Source organism: Maniola jurtina, chromosome 12, assembly GCF_905333055.1.
Source record: "Maniola jurtina chromosome 12, ilManJurt1.1, whole genome shotgun sequence".
NCBI lineage: Eukaryota > Metazoa > Arthropoda > Insecta > Lepidoptera > Nymphalidae > Maniola > Maniola jurtina.
The window spans coordinates 11,270,016-11,294,786 of NC_060040.1; the positions used below are offsets into that span (position 1 = coordinate 11,270,016).

The 24,771-nt window shown below is 36.9% G+C and overlaps 1 protein-coding gene across 3 annotated transcripts in view; it reads left to right on the forward strand.

Annotated features, from left to right (window-relative positions):
• LOC123870352 (Kv channel-interacting protein 4-like) overlaps positions 1 to 24,771 on the forward strand; it is a 283,490-nt gene that overhangs the window by 164,967 nt on the left and 93,752 nt on the right. The window contains exon 2 of one of the 3 annotated variants that reach the window (XM_045913611.1): positions 17,280 to 17,300. The exons of the other annotated variants lie outside the window; for them this stretch is intronic. Within the exon in view, the coding sequence (XP_045769567.1) occupies positions 17,280 to 17,300 (21 nt within the window). The remainder of the gene's footprint in view (positions 1 to 17,279; positions 17,301 to 24,771) is intronic. 3 annotated transcript variants of the gene reach the window in all.

Consider the following 24,771-nt stretch of genomic DNA (forward strand, 5'->3'; position numbering starts at 1 on the left):
ACGTCACGTGAGCTGCTTTAGCAGCTCGCGCACCGAGCAAAACACTAGTATACTATATATAGCTCGATTACCACTCACTCACTCATTGACATAATTGTTCTCCTAGAAAGAGACGGAAAATGATATAATGATGTAGGGGAGTTGTGTTTGGTTTCGAGAACCTTCTGGGGAAAAATTATGACATTTCGGAAAAACAAGATGGCGGCCGTCGTCATTTTTGCAGCTCCTTTGTTTTTTAAGGGACTCTGTTCAAACTCGCAATTATTAAAGAATGTAGTAAACGGTTAACAGAAAATGTAGAAAAAATTGGAAAAACAAGATGGCGGCCGAGTCGTAGCGTTTCAAAATTTTTGATTTTTCGACCCCGAACCGCGGCGCCACAGATCCGAAACGGGGTAATCGAGGATAATTATTTTTTTTGGTTTCGCCCACGATTATCCTGTATTTTGACAGAACGGGAGTAGTTTTTAAAAATTCAAGATGGCGGCTGTCGTGGCGGCCATTATGTTAGAGGTACGAAAAATCGCAATTTTCAAAGTTAAATATCTCAAAGTTGGCAACATCGGAGCGATTCGGCTTTTATCAAGCGATTGTACGTACAGGCTCGAGGTGTAGATTGGAGTAAAAAAAATTACCCCATTTCAGGGAAATTTCAAGATTTTCGGGAAATTGTAAAAAATCGAAATACGCACTTTTAGCAAAATCCGAGTATGAGTGATAACGTGTTTTGCTCGTACAAATGACATTTGGGTATTTTTGTCACCGGAGATTGGCAACACTGGAATTTATCAAAGTAAAAGTGATTTTCGACACGGTCTTTTTCACGGTATCCCCTTTCGCGTGGGTGCGAGCGAGAGGAAAGATTGAAACGTCATCGGGAGCGGTATATCCTGTAGTTAATAGGAAAAATATGAAACCGTGTAAAATCTTTCTGTGAAACAAGTTGGCGGCCATTTTGTATTTTTTTTAACTTTTCGAAATTTTGATCACGTTTTTGAGGCAGTTGGCAACATTTTGGAAAGTCAATATGTATGAATCGATTGTGTATCTAGGCTGGCAGTATGGAGATATGCAACCGGTGTTGCCACTTTTGGGGAGATTTTCGAGATTTTCAACTAAGAAACTCCTGTAAAATTTTGTATGAAAATTTTTTTTTCCACTGATTGTGTCGTATAGAAAACAAAAACTTAGTAAGCCAAAATTATGGAGAGAGCTGATGATTGAGGATTTCGGAGACGGGTGGAGGGCCCGCTTAAGGTATTGAAGATAGGCGGGGGGTGCTCGAGCAAATGTCATTCATGACGTCATCCAATTGCCAAAAAGCTGAAAAAAAATTCAAAATGGCGAAGAAAAGATGGCCGCCATACAAATTTCGCTGGTGTCCAGCTCGGAAGGTATAAAAGATGGAAGTGAGGTTTCTTGGCAAGAGATGATCAGAATCCGAAGGTCTACTCGATGAATAGAAAAAAAATCCAAAATGGCGGAACCTTTTTTTTCCATACATTTTATATGGCGAATATTGAATGCCTCATTCTCTTAGAAAGAGACAGAAAACGATACATTGATGTATGGGAGATATGCTCGGATGCGCGATATGAGTAGGGAAAAATTATGACATTTCAGAAAAACAAGATGGCGGCCTATATGATTTTTGCAACTCTTTTGTTTTCCAACCGATTTCGTTGAAACTCGCAATCTTTGAAGAATGTAGTAAACGATTAATAGAAAAAGTGAAAAATTTTGGAAAAACAAGATGGCCGCCGTACAAATTTCGTCGGTGTCTATCTCGGAGGCTATAAAAGATGGAAGAGTGGTTTCGTGGCAAAAGATGATCAGGGTCCGAAGGTCTACTCGGTGGAACAAACTCTGCATGCTCGCGGACCACTTTAGTGGTCCGCGCACCCACGCACCCTACTAAATTATTATCCTAATTTACAAAAAAATAATATGGATATCGTTTTCAGGGTTTTTCAGGGTGCTGATTTTGATGATGACATTTATTTTCAAATCCAAGATGGCGGACTTACATTTTCTACAAAAAATAGAAATGCCTGTCATTTTATGGGGTTTTTCGGGGTGAATTATGTATCTTAATAAATCAATTTGGTTTCATATAATAAAGCTAACCTTACCACGTCACGTGAGCTGCTTTAGCAGCTCGCGCACCGAGCAAAAACTAGTTATTATACTATATATAGCTCAATTACCACTGACTCACTGACTCACTCATTGACATAATTGTTCTCCTAGAAAGAGAAGGAAAATGATATAGTGATGTAGGGGAGTTGTGTTTGGTTTCGGGAACCCTCTGGGGAAAAATTATGACATTTCAGAAAAACAAGATGGCGGCCGACGTGATTTTTGCTGCTCCGTTGTTTTCCAACCGATTTTGTTGAATTTTGCAATCTTTGAAGAAAATAGTAAACGATTAATGGGAAATGTCGAAAAAATTGAAAAAACAAGATGGCGGCTGAACCGTAGCGTTTTCAAAATTTTGATTTTTCGACCCCGAACCGCGGCGCCACAGATCCGAAACGGGAAATTGAAACTTATAATTTTTTTCTGGTTTCGTCTACGATTATCCTTAATTTTGACGGAATGGGGGTAGTTTTTAAAAATTCAAGATGGCGGCTGTCGTGGCGGCCATTATGTTAGAGGTACGAAAAAACGCAATTTTAAAAGTTTAATATCCCAAGGTTTACAACATCGGAGCGATTCGGCTTTTATGAAGCGATTGTACGTATAGGCTCGAGGTATAGATTGGAGGAAAAAAATTACCCCATTTTTTGGGAAAATTTCAAGATTTTCGGGAAATTGAAAAAAATCGAAATACGGACTTTTCGCAAAATCCGAGTATGAGCGATTATGTGTTTTGATCATACAAATGACATTTCGGTATTTTTGTCGCCGGAGACTGGCAACACTGGAATTTATCAAAGAAAAAGTGATTTTCGACGTGGTCTTTTTTTAGGAGCGATCGTTTCGCGTGGGTGCGAGCGAGAGGAGAGATTGAAACATCATCGGGAGCGGTATATCCTGTAGTTATTGGAAAAGTTGTTTTACGATGTAATTTATTTCTGCAAAACGAGTTGGCGGCCATTTTGTATTTTTTTTAATTTTTCAAAATTTTGATCACGTTTTTGAGGCAGTTGGCAACATTTTGGAAAGTCGATATGTATGAATCGATTGTGTGACTCAGCCGGCAATATCGAAATATAGAAACGGTGTTGCCACTATTGGGGAGATTTTCGAGATTTTCAACTAAGAAACTCCTGTAAAATTTTGTATGAAAAATTTTTTTTTCACTGATGGTGTCGTATAGAAAACAAAAAGTTAGTAAGCCAAAATTATGGAGAGAGCTGATGATTGAGGGTTTCGGAGACGGGTGGAAGGCCCGCTTAAGGTATTGAAGATAGGTGGGGGGTGCTCGAGCAAATGTCATTCATGACGTCATCCAATTGCCAAATAGCTGGAAAAAAATTCAAAATGGCGAAGAAAAGATGGCCGCCATACAAATTTCGCCGGTGTCCAGCTCGGAGGGTATAAAAGATGGAAGTGTGGTTTCTTGGCAAGAGATGATCAGGGTCCGACGGTCTACTCGATGAATAGAAAAAAAATTCAAAATGGCGGAATTTATTTTTACATACATTTTGTATGGCGAATATTGAATGTCTCATTCTCCTAGAAAGAGACGGATAACGATACGATAATGTAAGGGAGATATGTTTTGGTGCGCGATATGAGTAGGGAAAAATTATGACATTTCAGAAAAACAAGATGGCGGCCTATATGATTTTTGCAACTCTTTTGTTTTCCAACCGATTTCGTTGAAACTCGCAATCTTTAAAGAATGTAGTAAACGATTAATAGAAAAAATGGAAAATTTTGGAAAAACAAGATGGCCGCCGTACAAATTTCGTCGGTGTCTATCTCGGAGAATATAAAAGATGGAAGACTGGTTTCTTGGCAAAAGATGATTAGGGTCCGAAGGTCTACTCGGTGAAACAAATCCTGCATGCTCGCGGACCACTTTAGTGGTCCGCGCACCCACGCACCCTACTTTATTAACCTCAACTACCCCGTTTTTACAAAAAATGATATGGATGTCGTTTTCAGAGTTTTCCAGGTTGCTCATTTTGATAACGACATTTATTTTGAAATCCAAGATGGCGGACATGCATTTTTTAAGAAAAAAATCGATATGGGTGTCGTTTTATTGTGTTTTCGCGGTTAATTTTGTATCTTAATAAATACTATCGTTTTAATACTTGTCAACCCAACCACGTCACGCGAGCTGCTTTAGCAGCTCGCGCACCGAGCAAAACACTAGTTATTATACTATATATAGCTCGATTACCACTCACTGACTCACTCACTCATTGACATAATTGTTCTCCTAGAAAGAGAAGGAAAATGATATAGTGATGTAAGGGAGATGTGTTCGGATTCGGGAACCCTCTAGGGAAAAATTATGACATTTCAGAAAAACAAAATGGCGGCCGCCGTAATTTTTGCAGCTCCGTTGTTTTCCAACCGATTTCGTTGAATTTTGCAATCTTTGAAGAAAGTAGTAAACGATCAATAGAAAATGTAGAAAAAATTGGAAAAACAAGATGGCGGCCGAGCCGTAGCGTTTTGAAAATTTTGAATTTTCGATCCCGAACCGCGGCGCCACAGATCCGAAACGGGGTAGTCGAGGATAATTATTTTTTCGTGATTCGCCCACGATTATCCTGTATTTTGACAGAACGGGAGTGGTTTTTAAAAATTCAAGATGGCGGCTGTCGTGGCGGCCATTATGTTAGAGGTACGAAAAAACGCAATTTTAAAAGTTAAATATCTCAAAGTTGGCAACATCGGAGCGATTCGGCTTCTATGAAGCGATTGTACCTATAGACTCGAGGTATAGATCGGTGGGAAAAAATTACCCCATTTTTCGGGAAATTTCAAGATTTTCGGGAAATTGTAAAAAATCGAAATACGCACTTTTGGCAAAATCCGAGTATGAGCGATTACGTGTTTTGCTCGTGCAAATGACATTTAGGTATTTTTGTCGCCGAGGACTGGCAACACTGGAATTTATCGAAGCAAAAGTGATTTTCGACACGGTCTTTTTCACGGAATCCCCTTTCGCGTGGGTGCGAGCGAGAGGAAAGATTGAAACGTCATCGGAAGCGGTATATCCTGAAGTTAATAGGAAAATTATGAAACCGTGTAAAATCTTTCTGTGAAACGAGTTGGCGGCCATTTTGTATTTTTTTTAATTTTTCGAAATTTTGATCACGTTTTTGAGGCAGTTGGCAACATTTTGGAAAGTCAATATGTATGAATCGATTGTGTATCTCGGCTGGCAGTATGGAGATATGCAACCGGTGTTGCCACTTTTGGGGAGATTTTCAAGATTCGAGACTAAGAAACTCCTGTAAAATTTTGTATGAAAAATTTTTTTTTCACTGATGGTATCGTATAGAAAACAAAAACTTAGTAAGCCAAAATTATGGAGAGAGCTGATGATTGAGGATTTCGGAGACGGGTGAAGGGTCCGCTTAAGGTATTGAAGATAGGTGGGGGGTGCTCGAGCAAATGTCATTCATGACGTCATCCAATTGCCAAAAAGCTGAAAAAAAATTCAAAATGGCGAAAAAAAGATGGCCGCCATACAAATTTCGCTGGCGTCCAGCTCGGAGGGTATAAAAGATGGAGGTGCGGTTTCTTGGCAAAAGAGGATCAGGATCCAAAGGTTTACTCGATGAATATAAAAAAAAATCAAAATGGCGGAATTTAATTTTCCATACATTTTGTATGGCGAATATTGAATGCCTCATTCTCCTAGAAAGAGACAAGAAACGATACGATGATGTTTAGAAGATATGTTCGGGTGTGGGATGGGAATCGGGAAAAATTATGACATTTCAGAAAAACAAGATGGCGGCCTATATGATTTTTGCAACTCTTTTGTTTTCCAACCGATTTCGTTGAAACTCGCAATCTTTGAAGAATGTAGTAAACGATTAATAGAAAAAGTGGAAAATTTTGGAAAAACAAGATGGCCGCCGTACAAATTTCGTCGGTGTCTATCTCGGAGGCTATAAAAGATGGAAGAGTGGTTTCTTGGCAAAAGATGATCAGGGTCCGAAGGTCTACTCGGTGAAACAAACTCTGCATGCTCGCGGACCACTTTAGTGGTCCGCGCACCCACGCACCCTACTAAATTATTTTCCTCAACTACTCTGTTTTTACAAATAATAATATGGATGTCGTTTTCAGGGTTTTCCAGGGTGCTGATTTTGATAACGACATTTATTTTGAAATCCAAGATGGCGGACATGCATTTTTTAAGAAAAAAATCGATATGGGTGTCGTTTTATGGTGTTTTCGCGGTGAATATTGTATCTTAATAACTCGATTCGGTTTAATACAATAAAGCTAAACATTACCACGTCACGCGAGCTGCTTTAGCAGCTCGCGCACCGAGCAAAACACTAGTTATACTATATATAGCTCGATTACCACTGACTGACTCACTCACTCATTGACATAATTGTTCTCCTAGAAGGAGACGGAAAATGATATAATGATGTGGGGGAGTTGTGTTCGGTTTCGGGAACCCTCTGGGGAAAAATTATGACATTTCGGAAAAACAAGATGGCGGCCGAGGTGATTTTTGCAGCTCCGTTGTTTTCCAACCGATTTCGTTGAATTTTGCAATCTTTGAAGAAAATAGTAAACGATTAATGGGAAATGTCGAAAAAATTGAAAAAACAAGATGGCGGCCGAACCGTAGCGTTTTCAAAATTTTGATTTTTCGACCCCGAACCGCGGCGCCACAGATCCGAAACGGGAAATCGATAATAATTATTTTTTTCTGGTTTCGTCTATGATTATCCTGAATTTTGACAAAATGGGAGTGGTTTTTAAAAATTCAAGATGGCGGCTGTCGTGGCGGCCATTATGTTAGAGGTACGAAAAAACGCAATTTTAAAAGTTAAATATCTCAAAGTTGGCAACATCGGAGCGATTCGGCTTCTATGAAGCGATTGTACGTATAGGCTCAAGGTATAGATTGGAGGAAAGAAATTACCCCATTTTTTGGGGAAATTTCAAGATTTTCGGGAAATTGAAAAAAATTGAAATACGGACTTTTCGCAAAATCCGAGTATGACCGATTATGTGTTTTGATCATACAAATGACATTTGGGTATTTTTGTCGCCGGAGACTGGCAACACTGGAATTTATCAAAGAAAAAATGATTTTCGACGTGGTCTTTTTTTAGGGGCGATCGTTTCGCGTGGGTGTGAGCGAGAGGAGAGATTGAAACGTCATCGGGAGCGGTATATCCTGTAGTTATTGGAAAAGTTGTAAAACGATGTAATTTATTTCTGCAAAACGAGTTGGCGGCCATTTTGTATTTTTTTTAATTTTTCGAAATTTTGATCACGTTTTTGAGGCAGTTGGCAACATTTTGGAAAGTCAGTATGTATGAATCGATTGTGTATCTCGGCTGGCAGTATGAAGATATGCAACCGGTGTTGCCACTTTTGGGGAGATTTTCGAGATTTTCAACTAGAAAACTCCTGTAAAATTTTGTATGAAAAATTTTTTTTTCACTGATGGTGTCGTATAGAAAACAAAAACTTAGTAAGCCAAAATTATGGAGAGAGCTGATGATTGAGGGTTTCGGAGACGGGTGAAGGGTCCGCTCAAGGTATTGAAGATAGGTGGGGGGTGCTCGACCAAATGTCATTCATGACATCATCCAATTGCCAAAAAGCTGAAAAAAAATTCAAAATGGCGAAGAAAAGATGGCCGCCATACAAATTTCGCCGGCGTCCAGCTCGGAGGGTATAAAAGATGGAGGTGCGGTTTCTTGGCAAAAGAGGATCAGGATCCAAAGGTCTACTCGATGAATAGAAAAAAAATTCAAAATGGCGGAATTTATTTTCCCATACATTTTGTATGGCGAATATTGAATGTCTCATTCTCCTAGAAAGAGACGGAAAACGATACGATAATGTAGGGGAGATATGTTTTGAAGCGCGATATGAGAAGGGAAAAATTATGACATTTCAGAAAAACAAGATGGCGACCGACGTGATTTTTGCAACTCTTTTGTTTTCCAACCGATTTCGTTGAAACTCGCAATCTTTGAAGAATGTAGTAAACGATTAATAGAAAAAGTGGAAAATTTTGGAAAAACAAGATGGCCGCCGTACAAATTTCGTCGGTGTCTATCTCGGAGGCTATAAAAGATGGAAGAATGGTTTCTTGGCAAAAGATGATCAGGGTCCGAAGGTCTACTCGGTGGAACAAACTCTGCATGCTCGCGGACCACTTTAGTGGTCCGCGCACCCACGCACCCTACTTTATTACCCTCAACTACCCCGTTTTTACAAAAAATGATATGGATGTCGTTTTCAGAGTTTTCCAGGGGCTGATTTTGATAACGACATTTATTTTGAAATCCAAGATGGCGGACATGTCTTTTTTAAGAAAAAAATCGATATGGGTGTCGTTTTATGGTGTTTTCGCGGTGAATTTTGCATCTTAATAACTCGATTCGGTTTAATACAATAAAGCTAAACATTACCACGTCACGCGAGCTGCTTTAGCAGCTCGCGCACCGAGCAAAACACTAGTTATACTATATATAGCTCGATTACCACTCACTGACTCACTGACTCACTCATTGACATAATTGTTCTCCTAGAAGGAGACGGAAAATGATATAATGATGTGGGGGAGTTGTGTTCGGTTTCGGAAACCCTCTGGGGAAAAATTATGAAATTTCAGAAAAACAAGATGGCGGCCGAGGTGATTTTTGCAGCTCCGTTGTTTTCCAACCGATTTCGTTGAATTTTGCAATCTTTGAAGAAAATAGTAAACGATTAATGGGAAATGTCGAAAAAATTGAAAAAACAAGATGGCGGCCGAACCGTAGCGTTTTCAAAATTTTCATTTTTCGACCCATAACCGCGGCGCCACAGATCCGAAACAGGAAATCGATAATAATTATTTTTTTCTTGTTTCGCTCACAATGATCCTGAATTTTGACAGAACGGGAGTGGTTTTTAAAAATTAAAGATGGCGGCTGTCATGGCGGCCGTTTTGTGCGAGGTACGAAAAAACGCAATTTTAAAAGTTAAATATCCCAAAGTTGGCAACATCGGAGCGATTCGGCTTCTATGAAGCGATTGTACGTATAGGCTCAAGGTATAGATTGGAGGAAAAAAATTACCCCATTTTTTGGGGAAATTTCAAGATTTTCGGGAAATTGTAAAAAATCGAAATACGGGCTTTTTGAAAAATCTAAGTATAAGCGATTACGTGTTTTGCTCGTACAAATGACATTTGGGTATTTTTGTCGCCGAAGACTGGCAACACTGGAATTTATCAAAGAAAAAGTGATTTTCGACGTGGTGTTTTTTCAGGGGCGATCGTTTTACGTGGGTGCGAGCGAGAGGAGAGATTGCAACGTCATCGGGAGCGGTATATCCTGTAGTTATTGGAAAAGTTGTAGAACGATGTAATTTATTTCTGCGTAACGAGTTGGCGGCCATTTTGTAATTTTTTGAATTTTTCGAAATTTTGATCACGTTTTTGAGGCAGTTGGCAACATTTTGGAAAGTCAATATGTATGAATCGATTGTGTATCTCAGCTGGCATTATGGAAATATGCAACCGGTGTTGCCACTTTTGGGGAGATTTTCGAGATTTTCAACTAAGAAACTCCTGTAAAATTTTGTATGAAAAATTTTTTTTTCACTGATGGTGTCGTATAGAAAACAAAAACTTAGTAAGCCAAAATTATGGAGAGAGCTGATGATTGAGGGTTTCGGAGACGGGTGGAGGGCCCGCTTAAGGTGTTGAAGATAGGTGGGGGGTGCTCGAGCAAATGTCATTCATGACGTCATCCAATTGCCAAAAAGCCGGAAAAAAATTCAAAATGGCGAAAAAAAGATGGCCGCCATACAAATTTCGCCGGTGTCCAGCTCGGAGGGTATAAAAGATGGAAGTGTGGCTTCTTCGCAAAAGATGATCAAAATCCGAAGGTCTACTCGAAGAATAGAAAAAAAAATCAAAATGGCGGAATTTATTTTCCCATACATTTTGTATGGCGAATATTGAATGTCTCACTCTCCTAGAAAGAGACGGAAAACGATACGATAATGTAGGCGAGATGTGTTCGGGTGGGGGAGACGAGTAGGGAAAAATTATGACATTTCAGAAAAACAAGATGGCGACCGACGTGATTTTTGCAACTCTTTTGTTTTCCAACCGATTTCGTTGAAACTCGCAATCTTTAAAGAATGTAGGAAACGATTAATAGAAAAAGTGGAAAATTTTGGAAAAACAAGATGGCCGCCGTACAAATTTTGTCGGTGTCTATCTCGGAGGCTATAAAAGATGGAAGAGTGGTTTCTTGGCAAAAGATGATCAGGATCTGAATGTCTATCGGTGAAATAATCTCTGCATGCTCGCGGACCACTTTAGTGGTCCGCGCACCCACGCACCCTACTTTATTAACCCCAACTACCCCGTTTTTACAAAAAATAATATGGATGTCGTTTTCAGGGTTTTCCAGGGTGCTAATTTTGATAACGACATTTATTTTAAAATCCAAGATGGCGGACATGCACTTTTTAAGAAAAAATTTATATGGGTGTCGTTTTGTGGGTTTTTTGGGGTGAATTGTGTATCTTAATAAATAAATTTGGTTTAGTATAATACAGTTAACCCAACCACGTCACGCGAGCTGCTTTAGCAGCTCGCGCACCGAGCAAAACACTAGTTATTCATAAGCATGACTGACGTACTTGGATGAATTACTGACGTACCTACGTACCGATAAAAGCGTTTGGGAAGGTCTAAGTTTTCCAAACATGTTTACATGTTTTCAGGCATAAGAAGTTATGGACTACTTGCTGATGCCCGCGACTACGTCCGCGTGGATTTCAATATTTTTTTAATCCTACTGAAACTCCTTGATTTTTCCGGATAAAAATTGAAGTGGATAACTAAAGCTCTACTTTTTCATGAAAAACCAAAATACACTCGGACGATAAATATTACGTATAGGGCAAGCCATTGTTGACCATTACGCAGGAACAGATGGTTTCAATAGCTCTCTAAAGACCAAACGCACTCTTTCAATCATTGGTATGTATGTACATCTACTCGTACCTACAAAATTTATCGTCTGTTAATTATTATTTACTAGCGACGTTACTTCACTTTTTGTTTAATTCTGATATTTTTACAGGACTTTTACAAGAAACCTGTATGCCTTAGAGTTCTCAATAATGCTCTGAAAGATGTGTGAAGTCTGGCAATCCAACTTGACTGACGTGGAAGACTATGACCTAAACCCTTTTTATTCTGAGAGAAGAGCCGTACCTACTTAGTATATAAAATAGTCCTAACTGATGCCCACGACTTCGTCCGCGTGGATTTAGGTTTATCGAAATCCCGTGGGAACTCTTTGATTTTCCGGAATGAAAAGTAGCCTATGTGCTAATCCAGGATATTATTTATCTCCGTTCCTTCGATACATCGTTCGATGAGAACCTTTCGTGGATCGTGACCTTTCTGTTAACATTCGTTATTAAGAGAAAGAAAGGGAATTCCTAGTATAAGGAGATGAGTCTTTTTTCCAACATTAACATAATATTAAAGCTCTTTATAGTTATATGAAATGAAATGAGAATTATTAAGTATGTGGGTTCAGAAAATTGAATCTAATTTTCTTTTAGTTTTTCTTTCGTTTCATTTTCTGAGAAAATGTATCAGACTTTGGTTTATATTGTAATAGATATAAATTATTTAATAGATGTACTATGGTAGAGTTCTTTGAAGATCTTGTTTGTTAAGACTAATAATAGTACATACTCCACTTTTTAATATAAAAAACCTAAGAAAAATACCAGAAAATTGACAAAGTATTATATTATACCGGGGAATTTCCACAAACCGTGACTTATCAGTTTTCCACTGAAGCTATTCGCTTCATCCTTTTATTTTAAATCACTGCCTTACTCTTGGTTCTACCGGATAAAATTACAAAGTCATTTTTAACCAATCTCCATAACCGAGAAATTTTATTATACCTAAAGTTTTTAGTACAGTGAAATGGAAAAGTTCAGCGATATTATCACTACATAGTATAAAACAAAGTCGCTTCCCTGTCTGTCTGTCCCTATATATGCTTAGATCTTTAAAACTACATAACGGATTTTGATGCAAATTTTTTTAATAGATAGAGCGTTTCAAGAGGAAGGTTTATATGTATAATACATGCATCCTAAATCCACGCGGGCGTAGCTGCGGGCATCAGCTAGTGTTTATATATAATAAATGTTTTAATGTCTAATGATATTTGGTATTGGTAAGTAGTATGTTATAGTCGTACAAATATTAGACATCATAAACTGCTACGTCCGCGTCCCGGCTTTGCATGGGTAGCCAAAGTATTCACAGATTTTGGGTTGCAGAATAATTTTTGGTTGTTGACAACTATACTTTAAAGACAAACATTATTTTTACATAAAGAATTGAAAGTTTTTTTGAGATCTATTTGAGAGAAACATTGTTTTTTTTTTTTTTAATTTGTTGTTTTTATATAGATCTAGCAGTTTAAGCAGCTTTCGCTAATAAAGCTTTCAAGCGATTTTCACCGACTTTTTCAACTGAGCGTGTGTTTCGACATAATTCGATCAATTCACACTGAACCTTCATAAATGACACACTAAACAATTCTGGAGTAATTCCGTCCGTTCGTGAAAACTTTATGAAAACCCATACAAGGTACTTTCTGAGATTAGCTGGTAGGTAATTTATTGACAGCTTTTGCCGACATACACGGTTCTGTGCGTGCAGGGCGCAAATAATATGAGTTCTAAAACAAATCACTCGGATAGCAAAAATAAATAGTTGGTAAGTACCTACCTCGCATTGTGTTTTGAATGTAGAAGTTCCACAGGTTTAGTAAAATGGGTTACTGGGGCGAAGAGGCAAATAGCATGGCCGTCGTCTAAAGGAAAGAGAACGTATCCTGGGCGCCCACCAGGGTCCAAAGGTTGCCCATCGCCAATCAGCATGGCAATTCTGCTCGCCTGATCAACACCGATGATGCCTAGCGGCAACTAGGGGTAAGATTTTCTATTGACGACGTTTCGGGAAAAATCGTACCTGATTATGTATTACTAGAGGATGCCCGCGACTTCGTCCGCGTGGATTTGATTTTTTTTAATTCCGTCGGAACTCTTTCATTTTCCGCGATCAAAAGTTGCCTATTTCTATTTACGGGATGCAAGCTACCACTGTACCAAATTTTATATAAATCGGTTAAACGGATGGACCTTTAAGAATACCGTGGGAACTCTTTGATTTTCCGGAATAAAAAGTAGCCTATGTCCTTCCCCGGGATGTTAGCGTACGACATCAAAATCAGTTAGACTGTTGGGCAGTGAAAAGCTAGCAGACAGACAGACATACACACTTTTGCATTTATAATATAAAGTACCTATGGATGACAAAATGTGCAGTAATACATTTTGATTAAATAAAATAATATACAAAAAACAGTAAAGTATGCCAGTATTACTTTATGAGTATTGTGACGAGTGGATGTCTGTTTTTAATGGCTCTCGAAAGATCACAAATACTCGTGCGGTCACCACAGTACATACATAGTACAATGATTAATGATTGAAATACTGATAAAATATATTCGTGCTGACCGGTGCCGACTACCGCTGCCCACTACCGTGTACAGAGATTGATTGCGTATTGATCAATAGTTTTCCCGTGGTTTGGCTTCCCGGTTGAGTAAATTAATAAGGGAGCTATTTTTTTTTTCTTTTCAGAAATAGGTGTCCATGTTCTGTTCGACCATAAATCGTCGTATCCTACGAATAACGCCACAACGGCCGAAGTGAGGTTTTATTTCTTGGCTTATTTGAAATCTATTGTACACCTTTTTAACTCATAAAAGTTTGAAAAATTTAATTTTACTGCCTAGAAATTAGCGTTTGAAAATAGGCCACAATTGCACTAGCGAAAAGAATCCGACGAAAACAGCCACTATGGCTGCAGTGTCAGACTTTTAGTCACAAATCAGGCATAGCTCATGCCCGAGGTCATACCACAAGCGCCGCTCTGTCACTATTCGTTGGATCAGCGTGGGTTTATAATATGCTTGAAATATCCTTATAACTAGTTAAATAAATAGGTATTTAATTTAGTTGTAATTCAATCTGGAAACCAGTTTAAACAGTTTGGTACAAGTGGGCCTTAGCTCTAATTCGCAAGAGCGTTAAAAAAGCGTTGCGTTAAAACCCGGCGTTGGGCTGAAAATACAAAGTGCGCGTTAAAAAAGCGTTGACGTGTGAACAGATACTTAGGAATGCATTTGTTCTATTTGAACGTCCGTTAAAAAAGCTCTCGTGCGAATGAGGCCTTACAGTCTGTCAAACATCGATGTATACTGTCAAACAAACGAATTGAAAACCCCTTTTTCACTTTTCACCTTTCGCTAAAATTGGCTTTGAAATTAAGCATACTGAAACGTTAAGCTGCTTGGCGGAACGGGTTTACCGGGAGAGTAACTAACCGTGTTTTAAGCCTCTCATATTTTAACGTTTACTAAGATTTAGCACAAAAATAACAACGAAATGGATTTCCAAGAAAATATAGACCGTTTTCTTAATGGTAAACTAATATTTACTGAACGTGAGTTTTATAGGCTGTAACACAAGTTACCGTGCGTCGTAAATGAATAACGTCATTCGTTATTGAATATACAAAAGTTTATTAGAGCTTAGGACTAAATCACACACGCGACATTTCAACAGCGATATTGAAAAAAATGAAAAAAAAATTTACCAAATACTAGTCTTGTACAATTTTTTGTCGTTACTGAATCGCGTTTTGGAGAATAGGACCTTGGACTGTAATCATAAAATCATGTGATGTTTTGTATAGCGGTAGTTTATGGTGCTAGAATTCATTATTAAAGAGAATAATTAAATTGAAAACATGCTTTTTATTTATTTTTAATATCATTAATTTTTAACCTCACGCTCTACGGAAGGTAATCAATGACGTCACGAAGCGTTAACAACAAATATTTTTGAATTTTTTGAGCATGGATATAGAGTGATTTTTGTGGGAAAATATTATTATGTTAAAAAATTCATGAATCTATTGTTGCGTTTGAGCCCGCTACAATAGATTAACAATAAATATATTCTTGGATTGTTGTGATATAAATTACAAAATTCCACAGCCTCACTAAATCGCTGTGACGTTCGAACTTCGATGTTCCTTACTGCATAGCTTGTAATGTCGGCGAGTTTTTATCATATATTTTTTATATGATACGGTTATACGGTATAGACTACGGTTGGCTGCAATCAATGACAAGACTAAGTGATGATGCAACTTAAGATGGAGCGCGCTTGCCTAGAAGATATTCATCTTTGACTTGAAGCTGCCTCTAATAATGGTGGACGGCTCTCGCTAATATTAACAGGGCTCTCTCCGTCACTCGTTTCATACAATCGTAGTTCCAATTTCATTTGAATATTAAGCAACCAAAGTCCATGAAATTTTGCAGACATATTCTAGAAACTAATATCTGTGTCTGTGGTGTTTTAGATTTTTCTAAAAATATGTAGTTTTAAAATTACAGGGGCTCAAAGATTTGTATGAAAATTTTTAAGACCGCGTAACATTGAAACCGAATATTTTAACAGAAATCTGGAAAACCACAGACAAAGATATTAGTTTCTAGAATATGTCTGCAAAATTTCATGGACTTTGGTTGCTTAGTATTCAAATGAAATTGGAACTACGATTGTATGAAACGAGTGACGGAGAGAGCCCTCTTAAAAGTATTACGTTTGCGGTGAACCTAATTCTTAGTAAAAGTAAATAGCACTTTGACTGTTTTTATTAAAAGCTGTAATAATATAATAGCAGTTTTCACGACCTTTATATCGCTCATCATTGAATTTAATATGCTGTTAAATATAAATTAACAGTGATTATGATCTTACCTATAGAATGTGTTCCTTGAATATCTTACCTATAGAAAAAAATGTAATATTTTTCTCTTTAGGTAAGATATTCAAGGAACACATTGGTTTTGTCTAAATAGTTATTTCAGATGATTTACAAGATTTGTTTAAAGGTAAATAAGTGGTTTACATCGTTAAAAACGTAGGTTGTTTTGGATGCATTTTACTTTTATCTATTCTCACTTGACCTAATGATCGCGTCAAGGATGGAATGAGTTACGAGTAGCTTGAAAGAAATGTGATACACCAGATCTTTAAATGTATTATAAATAGAGCCTTATTATCTGCCCTTATTTCCGAAATTGACCAAACTCCTTTTTAACTATAAATAATATTATGCTCTTAATACGACAAAGCGGCATTTCAGATATTATTATTATTATCATAAACAATTTATAGAGAAGTTTATTTTGGCACGCTCCGAACAAACTTAGTTTTGTTTTTATTTGAATATTAATCAATCAAATTCAACAGAATTTTAGAGACACGTTTTGGACATTAAGAGGGCTCTCTCCGTCACTCGCTTCTACTCGCTTCATACAATCGTAGTTCCAATTTCATTTGAATATTAAGCAACCAAAGTCCATGAAATTTTGCAGACATATTCTAGAAACTAATATCTGTGTCTGTGGTTTTCCAGATTTCTATTAAAATATTCGGTTTCAAAGTTACGCGATCTTAAAAATTTACATACAAATCTTTGAGCCCCTGTAATTTTAAAACTACATATTTTTAGAAAAATCTAAAACACCACAGACACAGATATTAGTTTCTAGAATATCTCTGCAAAATTTCATGGACTTTGGTTGCTTAATATTCAAATGAAATTGGAACTACGATTGTATGAAGCGAGTGGAAGCAAGTGACGGAGAGAGCCCTGTTAATATCTGTGTCTGTAGTTTTCCCCGGAAAAAATTGTAGTTTGCAAGATACTTATACTCAAAGATACATACAAATCTTTGAGTCTTTGTAACTTTGAAAAATCTAAACTACATTTTTCCACAGATTTCATACAAACATAGTTTGTTTCTAGTACGTAATTTCATTGAGTTTGATTGGTCAATATCAAATGAAAACTAAACTACGTTTTTATGCAGAGCACTGGGACTTCTCTTAATAGTATAATTTTATTAACTTCTTTCTAGTTAGATATTTATAGTATCCTATAGGCTATATTACTAACAAGATACTGTATTTCCCAGGTCTCACAGCGCGTTCAGAAAGTAAGCAGACGCCGTTACAGCATGCTAGATTCACATCCATACGATTTCCTCCACACATTAATGCATTGTAGACTTCAATTATACCCTATAGAATACTCTACTATCTTATTCAGTACCACTACATAATACCATTTGCTTAGAGAGTTTTAATATTACATACTTAGTTGCAAGTCTTTATGAACATTTGAGGCATAATAATTGCCACTTCTAATAAAACAATCAGCAAAGAACCCAACATCCATAAGGCCGGCAACGCATCGGCGGTACCACTGGTGTTGCAAATGTTCATTTGCGGCCTTAATCACTTAACATCAGGTGACCCGCCTGCTCGTTTGCTCGCTATTTTTGTTTAAAAAAAAGGAAATTAAGATTTAAGAAAAATAAGAGATAGTATTTTTAGAAACCTTCCTCAACAATTAACGCTGATCGAACATTTTTCTAACAAAGAATTAAATAATAAGACAGGTCACACTGATTTCTGCCATCCGATGTCTAAACAGCGGTTAACTTCAAAAAATAGTTTTTGAATTATCGCCAAAAAACATGTGAATTATAAAACCGATGTTTCTAATAAAAAATGCTACGTAGAACCAAACTTACAACTTTGATCATACGTAGCATTCTTTTATAGAAACACGCAACACAGTTTTTGAAAACTGTCACGTTTTTGGGTGAATAAAATTTTAAAAAAACTTTTTGCAGTTAACCGTTCTTTAGAAATAAAACGACGGATTTGTGCTTGATTTGATTGAATAACATTTTTTAGATCAGACTTGCAACTAAAGTCTTCCCTTATCTTACATACTTGCATAAGTTTCATAGACACTAGTTAGTACCCCGTTTAATTCAGTATTCCGGTTGTCAGCTTTTAAAAACCTAACTCGGAGTGCTAATACTTTTTTATCAGATCTTGCGCATGAGACGTTACAACGATTTTTTCATAGTTTACAATATCATGACATAAGGTTGCGTTTGAAATGTTTTATATTTCCCTTTTTCTTTTGTTAGTCATATACATTATATTTAATTTCAGCGATTTATCTCAAATGGTAAGTACAAAAAAATTGACCTAAGTTTTATTAGTTTTTAGAATTTTTGGAATGGTTCTTCATAGTCATAACCCACTTAACCGCTCTGAAGCAGCATGATGGGTGTAAATAATTAATATTATAATTCTTGAAAAGAATGCAGTGATTTTAATAGAATAGATATTAATTAGAAGGCTGACGAGACATTTTTATTAGTTTTTTTTTTTACAAAATAACTACACTTCATTAAGCTTACGTTCTGTCTGTCTATCTATCTGTCGGTCCGAGCTAATCAGACGGCTGAATAGATTATTACGGGACTTTCGCAGGCAAGTAGATGATACACGGAATGATTCCTGTTACTTTTTTCTCAGGAAAATTTAAAAGATGCAGATGAAGTCGCGGGCAAAAGCCAGTAATAAATACGCCTCTGCAAAAGTATTGAAGGAAAGATACTTTATTTTTATTTTTGGCAATATCTTTTTCAGTTCTATTCTTATAAGAACAAAATAAAAAGTTGATTTACAAGTTCCATCCCAAAAATACTGACCAAAATAAAATATTCATAAGTTGGACCTAAGTCAGACCCATATCAAAACTTAGTGACATTTGACTTCAGTGAAAAAAAGTAAAAGTAGATAAGATAAAGTGATATTATTTTTGAACTTTAAATGGCCTAAGGCTCAAGGTAGGTAGGTAGGCGGCGTATTTTTACTAAAAAAAAAACAGTGAGAATTTACTTTATTTTTAATACGTATCGTACCTGCTAAAATATTTGAGGAGCTGGCGAAAAGGACGGTGTTATTAAACTTCGAATCAAAATCCTTTTTTTTTCTTTAACCTGGATGTTTTAGCTCACTGGAAAAAAATTTGAACTTATTTTCGAGCAAAGCGGTCTAAAACTATGCTAAACTTGAGATCAAAGCTTGCGATTGCGATCACTGAATACAACTCTCAATTCATTTCCAAACAAAATGGTTTAAATAAGTGCTAAAATTGGATCCAAGAATCTTGATTCCGATCAAAACGGCTTAATTAATCCAAATTTCAACAGCTTTCTTTCAGCTTTTTGCTCCTCCTGTAAAATTTATTTTTGTGCATAAACCGTTTTACTTGTTAGCTCTTCATATATATTATAAACACAAAAATTGTTTCTGCCTATGTCCGGTCCGGTTGGATCCAACCGATGTGCCCCAAATCGGTTTCATTAGAAAGGCAATAATGCGAAATGGTTTTAGACCACTAAAACAATGCATTATACACATTATGTTTAACGTAGTAGCACTCGCCGGGTATTCGCTAGTTTACAGATACATAAAAAAAGTTTTAAAACCTTGATAGCGACTCCAAACTCCTACATTATGTGACAGCCCTATTCACACTTTACCAATTTCTTTTATATATCGGAGCAAAGAATTTCTAGGTTCGTTGCACGAGTTATTCAGCTTTGTAAAAAAAGGTACTTTAATACCGCGCGGCCGACTTCGGCCCTACTTTTCCAATTTGTTTTATTGGTATACATAATAATATAGTTTGACCATAGATTACGATATTTTATTCCCACATTTCTAAGTTGTAAAAGGATTCTAGAATCTCAAATAACAAATCCATACAAACAATAGACATCCATCCATCCATACAAACAATCCATAAAAAGTGTTACGTAGTTATAAATTCAACATGGCGAATATGGGTCAATAAAGTTGGCGTAATAGAAAAAATACTTATTGTTTCAGGCAGTTTGATATAAATAGTTATGTTGTTAAGTTCATATAATTTAAATTATTTAATTACTAGATAGTATATAAGTAGGTATAGTAATGTAAAAAAATATGCTTATTTTCTTAAAATCATTCCTTATACCTCCTCTACGGTACTCAAGGTATATTTGCAATTTCTTGGTCCATGCGGCTCAGGCTGTGCGTTATCTGTCAGTCAGTCAGTAATTCAAATTACACTCTACTATGTTTTTCGACATCTATACTAATAAATAAAATTGGAGTGTCTGTCTGTAATTTCGAAATAACTACCTCATATTAAGCTCATATGGTTATTTGAACGATACCATAACTGAATCACACGTTTTTAAAATTTTTGTCTGTCTGTCTGTCTGTCTGTCTGTCTGTCTGTCTGTCTGTCTGTCTGTCTGTTTGAAAAGGCTAATCTTTGGAACGGCTGAACCGATTTTGACGGGACTTTCACAGGCAAGTAGAGGATTGACCAGGGCGTAAAATAGGGTACTTTTTTAACCGACTTTTAAAAAGGGAGTTGTGTTTTTCTACCTATGTACACCGAAATCTCCGAGATTTCTGAACCGATTTGCGTCATTTCTTTTTTAATCGATAGAGGAACTTTGCGACATTGTTTCATAAAAAATTTGGAGTCCAACTCCTCAATCCTGATGCTGCAGGGGATCTGACCAATCCACGCGGGCGAAGCTGCGGGCATCAGCTAGTACTTAATAATGTGTTCAAGCTGCTAAGAAGTAAAATTAAATCTTGGAATTTCTTAATTATACAAATTCCTTCGCGTAATCGCTGAGAGAAATCTTAAGTTGGTGCCAGACCGAAATCCTTATTAAATAAAATGGTGTGGATCACAGAATTTAGGCTATGTATAGAAGTGGTAAAGGGAACAACTTGTTGCCGTACAGATGTGTTGTGAAACATCAGTTTGCGTTATTGTAAAACAGACGTATTTGTATAGCGTGACAATTTAAATAAATTACGTTGCTTTGGATGTCAGAAGTATATTATGATTTGGTATTATATCTATCTTCCATTTTAAGACAGAGTGGTTTTAGGTTTACGTTGATACGTCTATCCCACTGGTTAAATGCGAAAAAGTCTCATTAATCATTGACACAATTTTTTGACTGGAATCTATGGTATATTTGCTGCAACTATGCATTTCCACCAATAGGGAGAGAGTATTTCCACCAATCAGAGGAAATCGTGATTGCCATACTGTAGCTACACAAACTCCGGTGACAGGTCTCTCTGTTATTGAAGAACTCGGATACTATTTCGAATACGATATTTAAAATTCTGTGGTGTACCTAAACGCTTCCGAGTAATTATATGCCCTACTCGCCTGACATTTTTATCACGTAATAATAGAAAATAGACTATTTTCATTAAGAAATTGTAGGCTAAGTTCAAGAACAAATTAAATTACTTGTGAAAACGATATCAAGCTGTTTTGAAGCACTTTGATTTATATACCATTTAATAGCAGCCGTGACCGTCATGTAGGAACCGATGAACCGACGAACATTTATATACCTACACTAGCAGATGTCCGCGACTTCGTTCGCGTGGATATAAGTTTTTCAAAAATCCTGTAGGAACTCTTTAATTTTCCGGGATAAAAAGTAGCTAAATTATAGTGTGAAAGAGTAACAAACATACACACAAACTTTCGTTTTATAATATTAGTGTGAAGTGTGATAGACTGTTAAACCGTGTAGTCGGGTGAAAAGTAAATAAAAATAATTTGAACTGGCAAAAAACCTCGAGGTCATGTAAAAAATTGTTGCTTCACATTTTCTATTTCGGTTTCCGAGCACGTCTCTGTAAATCTGTACGGGAAATTCAACCCTCTTCACTTACAATACTTTTTTGAGTACAAGATAAACTGAAGCGCAAATTGTATAACTTAAAATTTAAAAAACCACCGACACAAAAACCTCTATAAGAAAACTAGAAAAGAGCTGATAACTTTCAAACGGCTGACCCGATTGTTTTCGATTATAGCTAAGAACACTCTCGATCAAGCCGCCTTTCAAACAAAAAAAAACTAAATATAAATCGGCCCATTCGTTTAGGAGCTACGATGCCACAGACAGATATACAGATACACACGTCAAACTTATAACACCCCTTCTTTTTGGGTCGGGGGTTAAAAAAAATAGCAAAGAATTTGACAAATTTTGAACTGTATACCATGGAAAAACTGATGGCCGAAGTATTGAAGTAAAATACCATTTCAAAATCATCTACAATAAAACTACATCGGTTAACGAAACTTCTCCAGCAATTTAAACCCCCGCCCGCTCTATCCTTATTGTCCCAACCAGAAGCCTGTATTGTTCTAAAATAGCAGCATTTGTACAATCCACACTATTGTCTTCTATCACTATCAGTAATCTGGTAACTTATTGTTTAGCCTTGCACGAGAAGGCTTTAATTAACTAAATATACCTAATATATTTTGTTAAAACAGTAGGTACGGTACAGTCAGTCCGTGATCGTTACGTGGCATATTTTATTGTCCTATTACAAGTTGAATTTTTATTCCAATAGTTATTATCACCGCTCTCCTGGTAAGAGGCTTCGGGCGTGGTTAGTTACCACCCTACCGGCAAAGCCGTGCCGCCAAGCGATATAGCGTCCCGGTAAGATGCCTACTCATGTGACGATACCATGCAGAAACCATAGCGATATTGGTTTTAATAAAAAACTGCCATACTCCTTTCAGTTTAACTCATCCATCTTAGACTGCATCATCACTTAGGTACACTGGTCAGATTGAAGTCAAGATAAGTTGTATCTAAATAAAAAATCCTGATGGACCAGAAGTTTTTTAATTTTACGTAAAGAATCAGCGTGGCTTTTCAGCGTGGAAATGCTGCCCGTATTTTCGACAACAATCCACATTGGCCAGACTGACACAACCCCGCGACCCTAAAAGAGGGGTGTTATAAGTTTGACGTGTGTATCTGTGTATCTGTCTGTGGCATCGTAGCTCCTAAACTGATTTTAGTTTAGTTTTTTTTTTTGTTTGAAAGGTGGCTTGATCTAGTTTTCTTAGCTATAATCCAAGAAAATCGGATCAGCCGTTTGAAAGTTATCAGCTCTTTTCTAGTTATTACTGTAATTTTCACTTGTCGGGAGTGTTATAAATTTTTAATTTATACTTGTTTGCATAACATTTTCAACAGAATTACCTATAGTCTATAGATACAGGTTAGTTCCCAAATAGTAAAAATGTTCTGAAAAAATATCCACTAGCCAAATTTTGTCTAGTTTTCAACCCAAAAATAGTTTTCACGAAAGCAAAGGCGGAACACAGACCTGTTTAATAATTCAGCGGTTTGTTATTGCCCTCTTTGTAAAACAACAAACACGGATGCATTCGCCGTTGAGCACACATTTCCCAGATGTTTTATTCAGAACTCTTAGAACGTCGCGAAAAACTATGCGCTTGAAAATACTACAACTAGCATCAAATAGGTAACGAAAGCCACAATCTGTGAACATTTACTATTTTTCATCATTTGACTACCTTTCTGGCGCAGTGGTAAGCGCTGTGTTCTTATTAGTGCGAGGTCCCGGGTTCGATTCCCGGCAGGGGTTTAGAATTTCATACTTTCTAAATTTTTGGTCTGGTTTGGTGAGGGGCTTTGGCCGTGGCTAGTTACCACCCTACCGTGCCGCCAAGCGATTTAGTGCTCTGGTACAATGCCGTGTAGAAACTAAATGGGTATGGATTTGATAAAAACTGCAATACCACTTCCAGGTTAGCCCGCTTTCATCTTAGACTCTTCTCATTACTTGCACTCACCAGATGGGATTGCAGTCAATTCAAAAAAGACAGTAAGAAATCCGAGTAACAAGTTATCGATAGGTTTGATTTAATTAGGATATCACTATTTATATAACAGTGTTATCCTAAGAAGCGGTGATTGCATTGGCGTGCATTGGGTTTGATGAAAATGTAGGCATTGATTAGTTAGGTAGTTTCCATTCACTCGCAGATTGAGCTATTTCAAAAAGGGTTAGCAGTGCTTCAACGCCTCTATGACTTCATGCCACTAGGTGATTGCCTAGTGATTATAATGCCAGCTTTTTATTCAGGAGGCCTGGGGTACGATCCCGGACGCATCTCTTTAACAAGCAAATTGGTAAAACCTGCATTCTAGCTAATATCTGAGAGTTCTGCATAATATTCGCAAAGGTTTGTGAAGTCTGTCCATCCGCACTTGGTCAGCGTGATGGACTATATTACGATTCCTTGTCATTCTGAGAGGGAGCCCCCGCGAGCGATCCTGTAGTTTAGTTTTAATTTTTAATTAGGGATAGATAGGGATAACTTTATAATAAGGTTTGTTTTCCAACAAATATTTTCGGTCAAGGGTCAGAAATCAGAATTGATTTCCGAAATAGAAAATATAAGGTTTGTCATGTTATTCTCAAGTCAATATTTATCAGTGACCATTGCGAGCAAAACAATTTTTTTCAACTCTTCAACCCCGCTAGACTTACATGGCTTTTAACGTAACTGCAAAATTCAAAAGGCGAATAAAATAAGGACTTTATGTTTATTTTGTCTTGAAGCGTTCTTAGTAATCGTGATATATAAGATTGTTACAGGTAACTATGATCACCCATAAAATAGTTTTACCATTTTTGAATCATTCAAACATTCATAGGCGGTAAAGC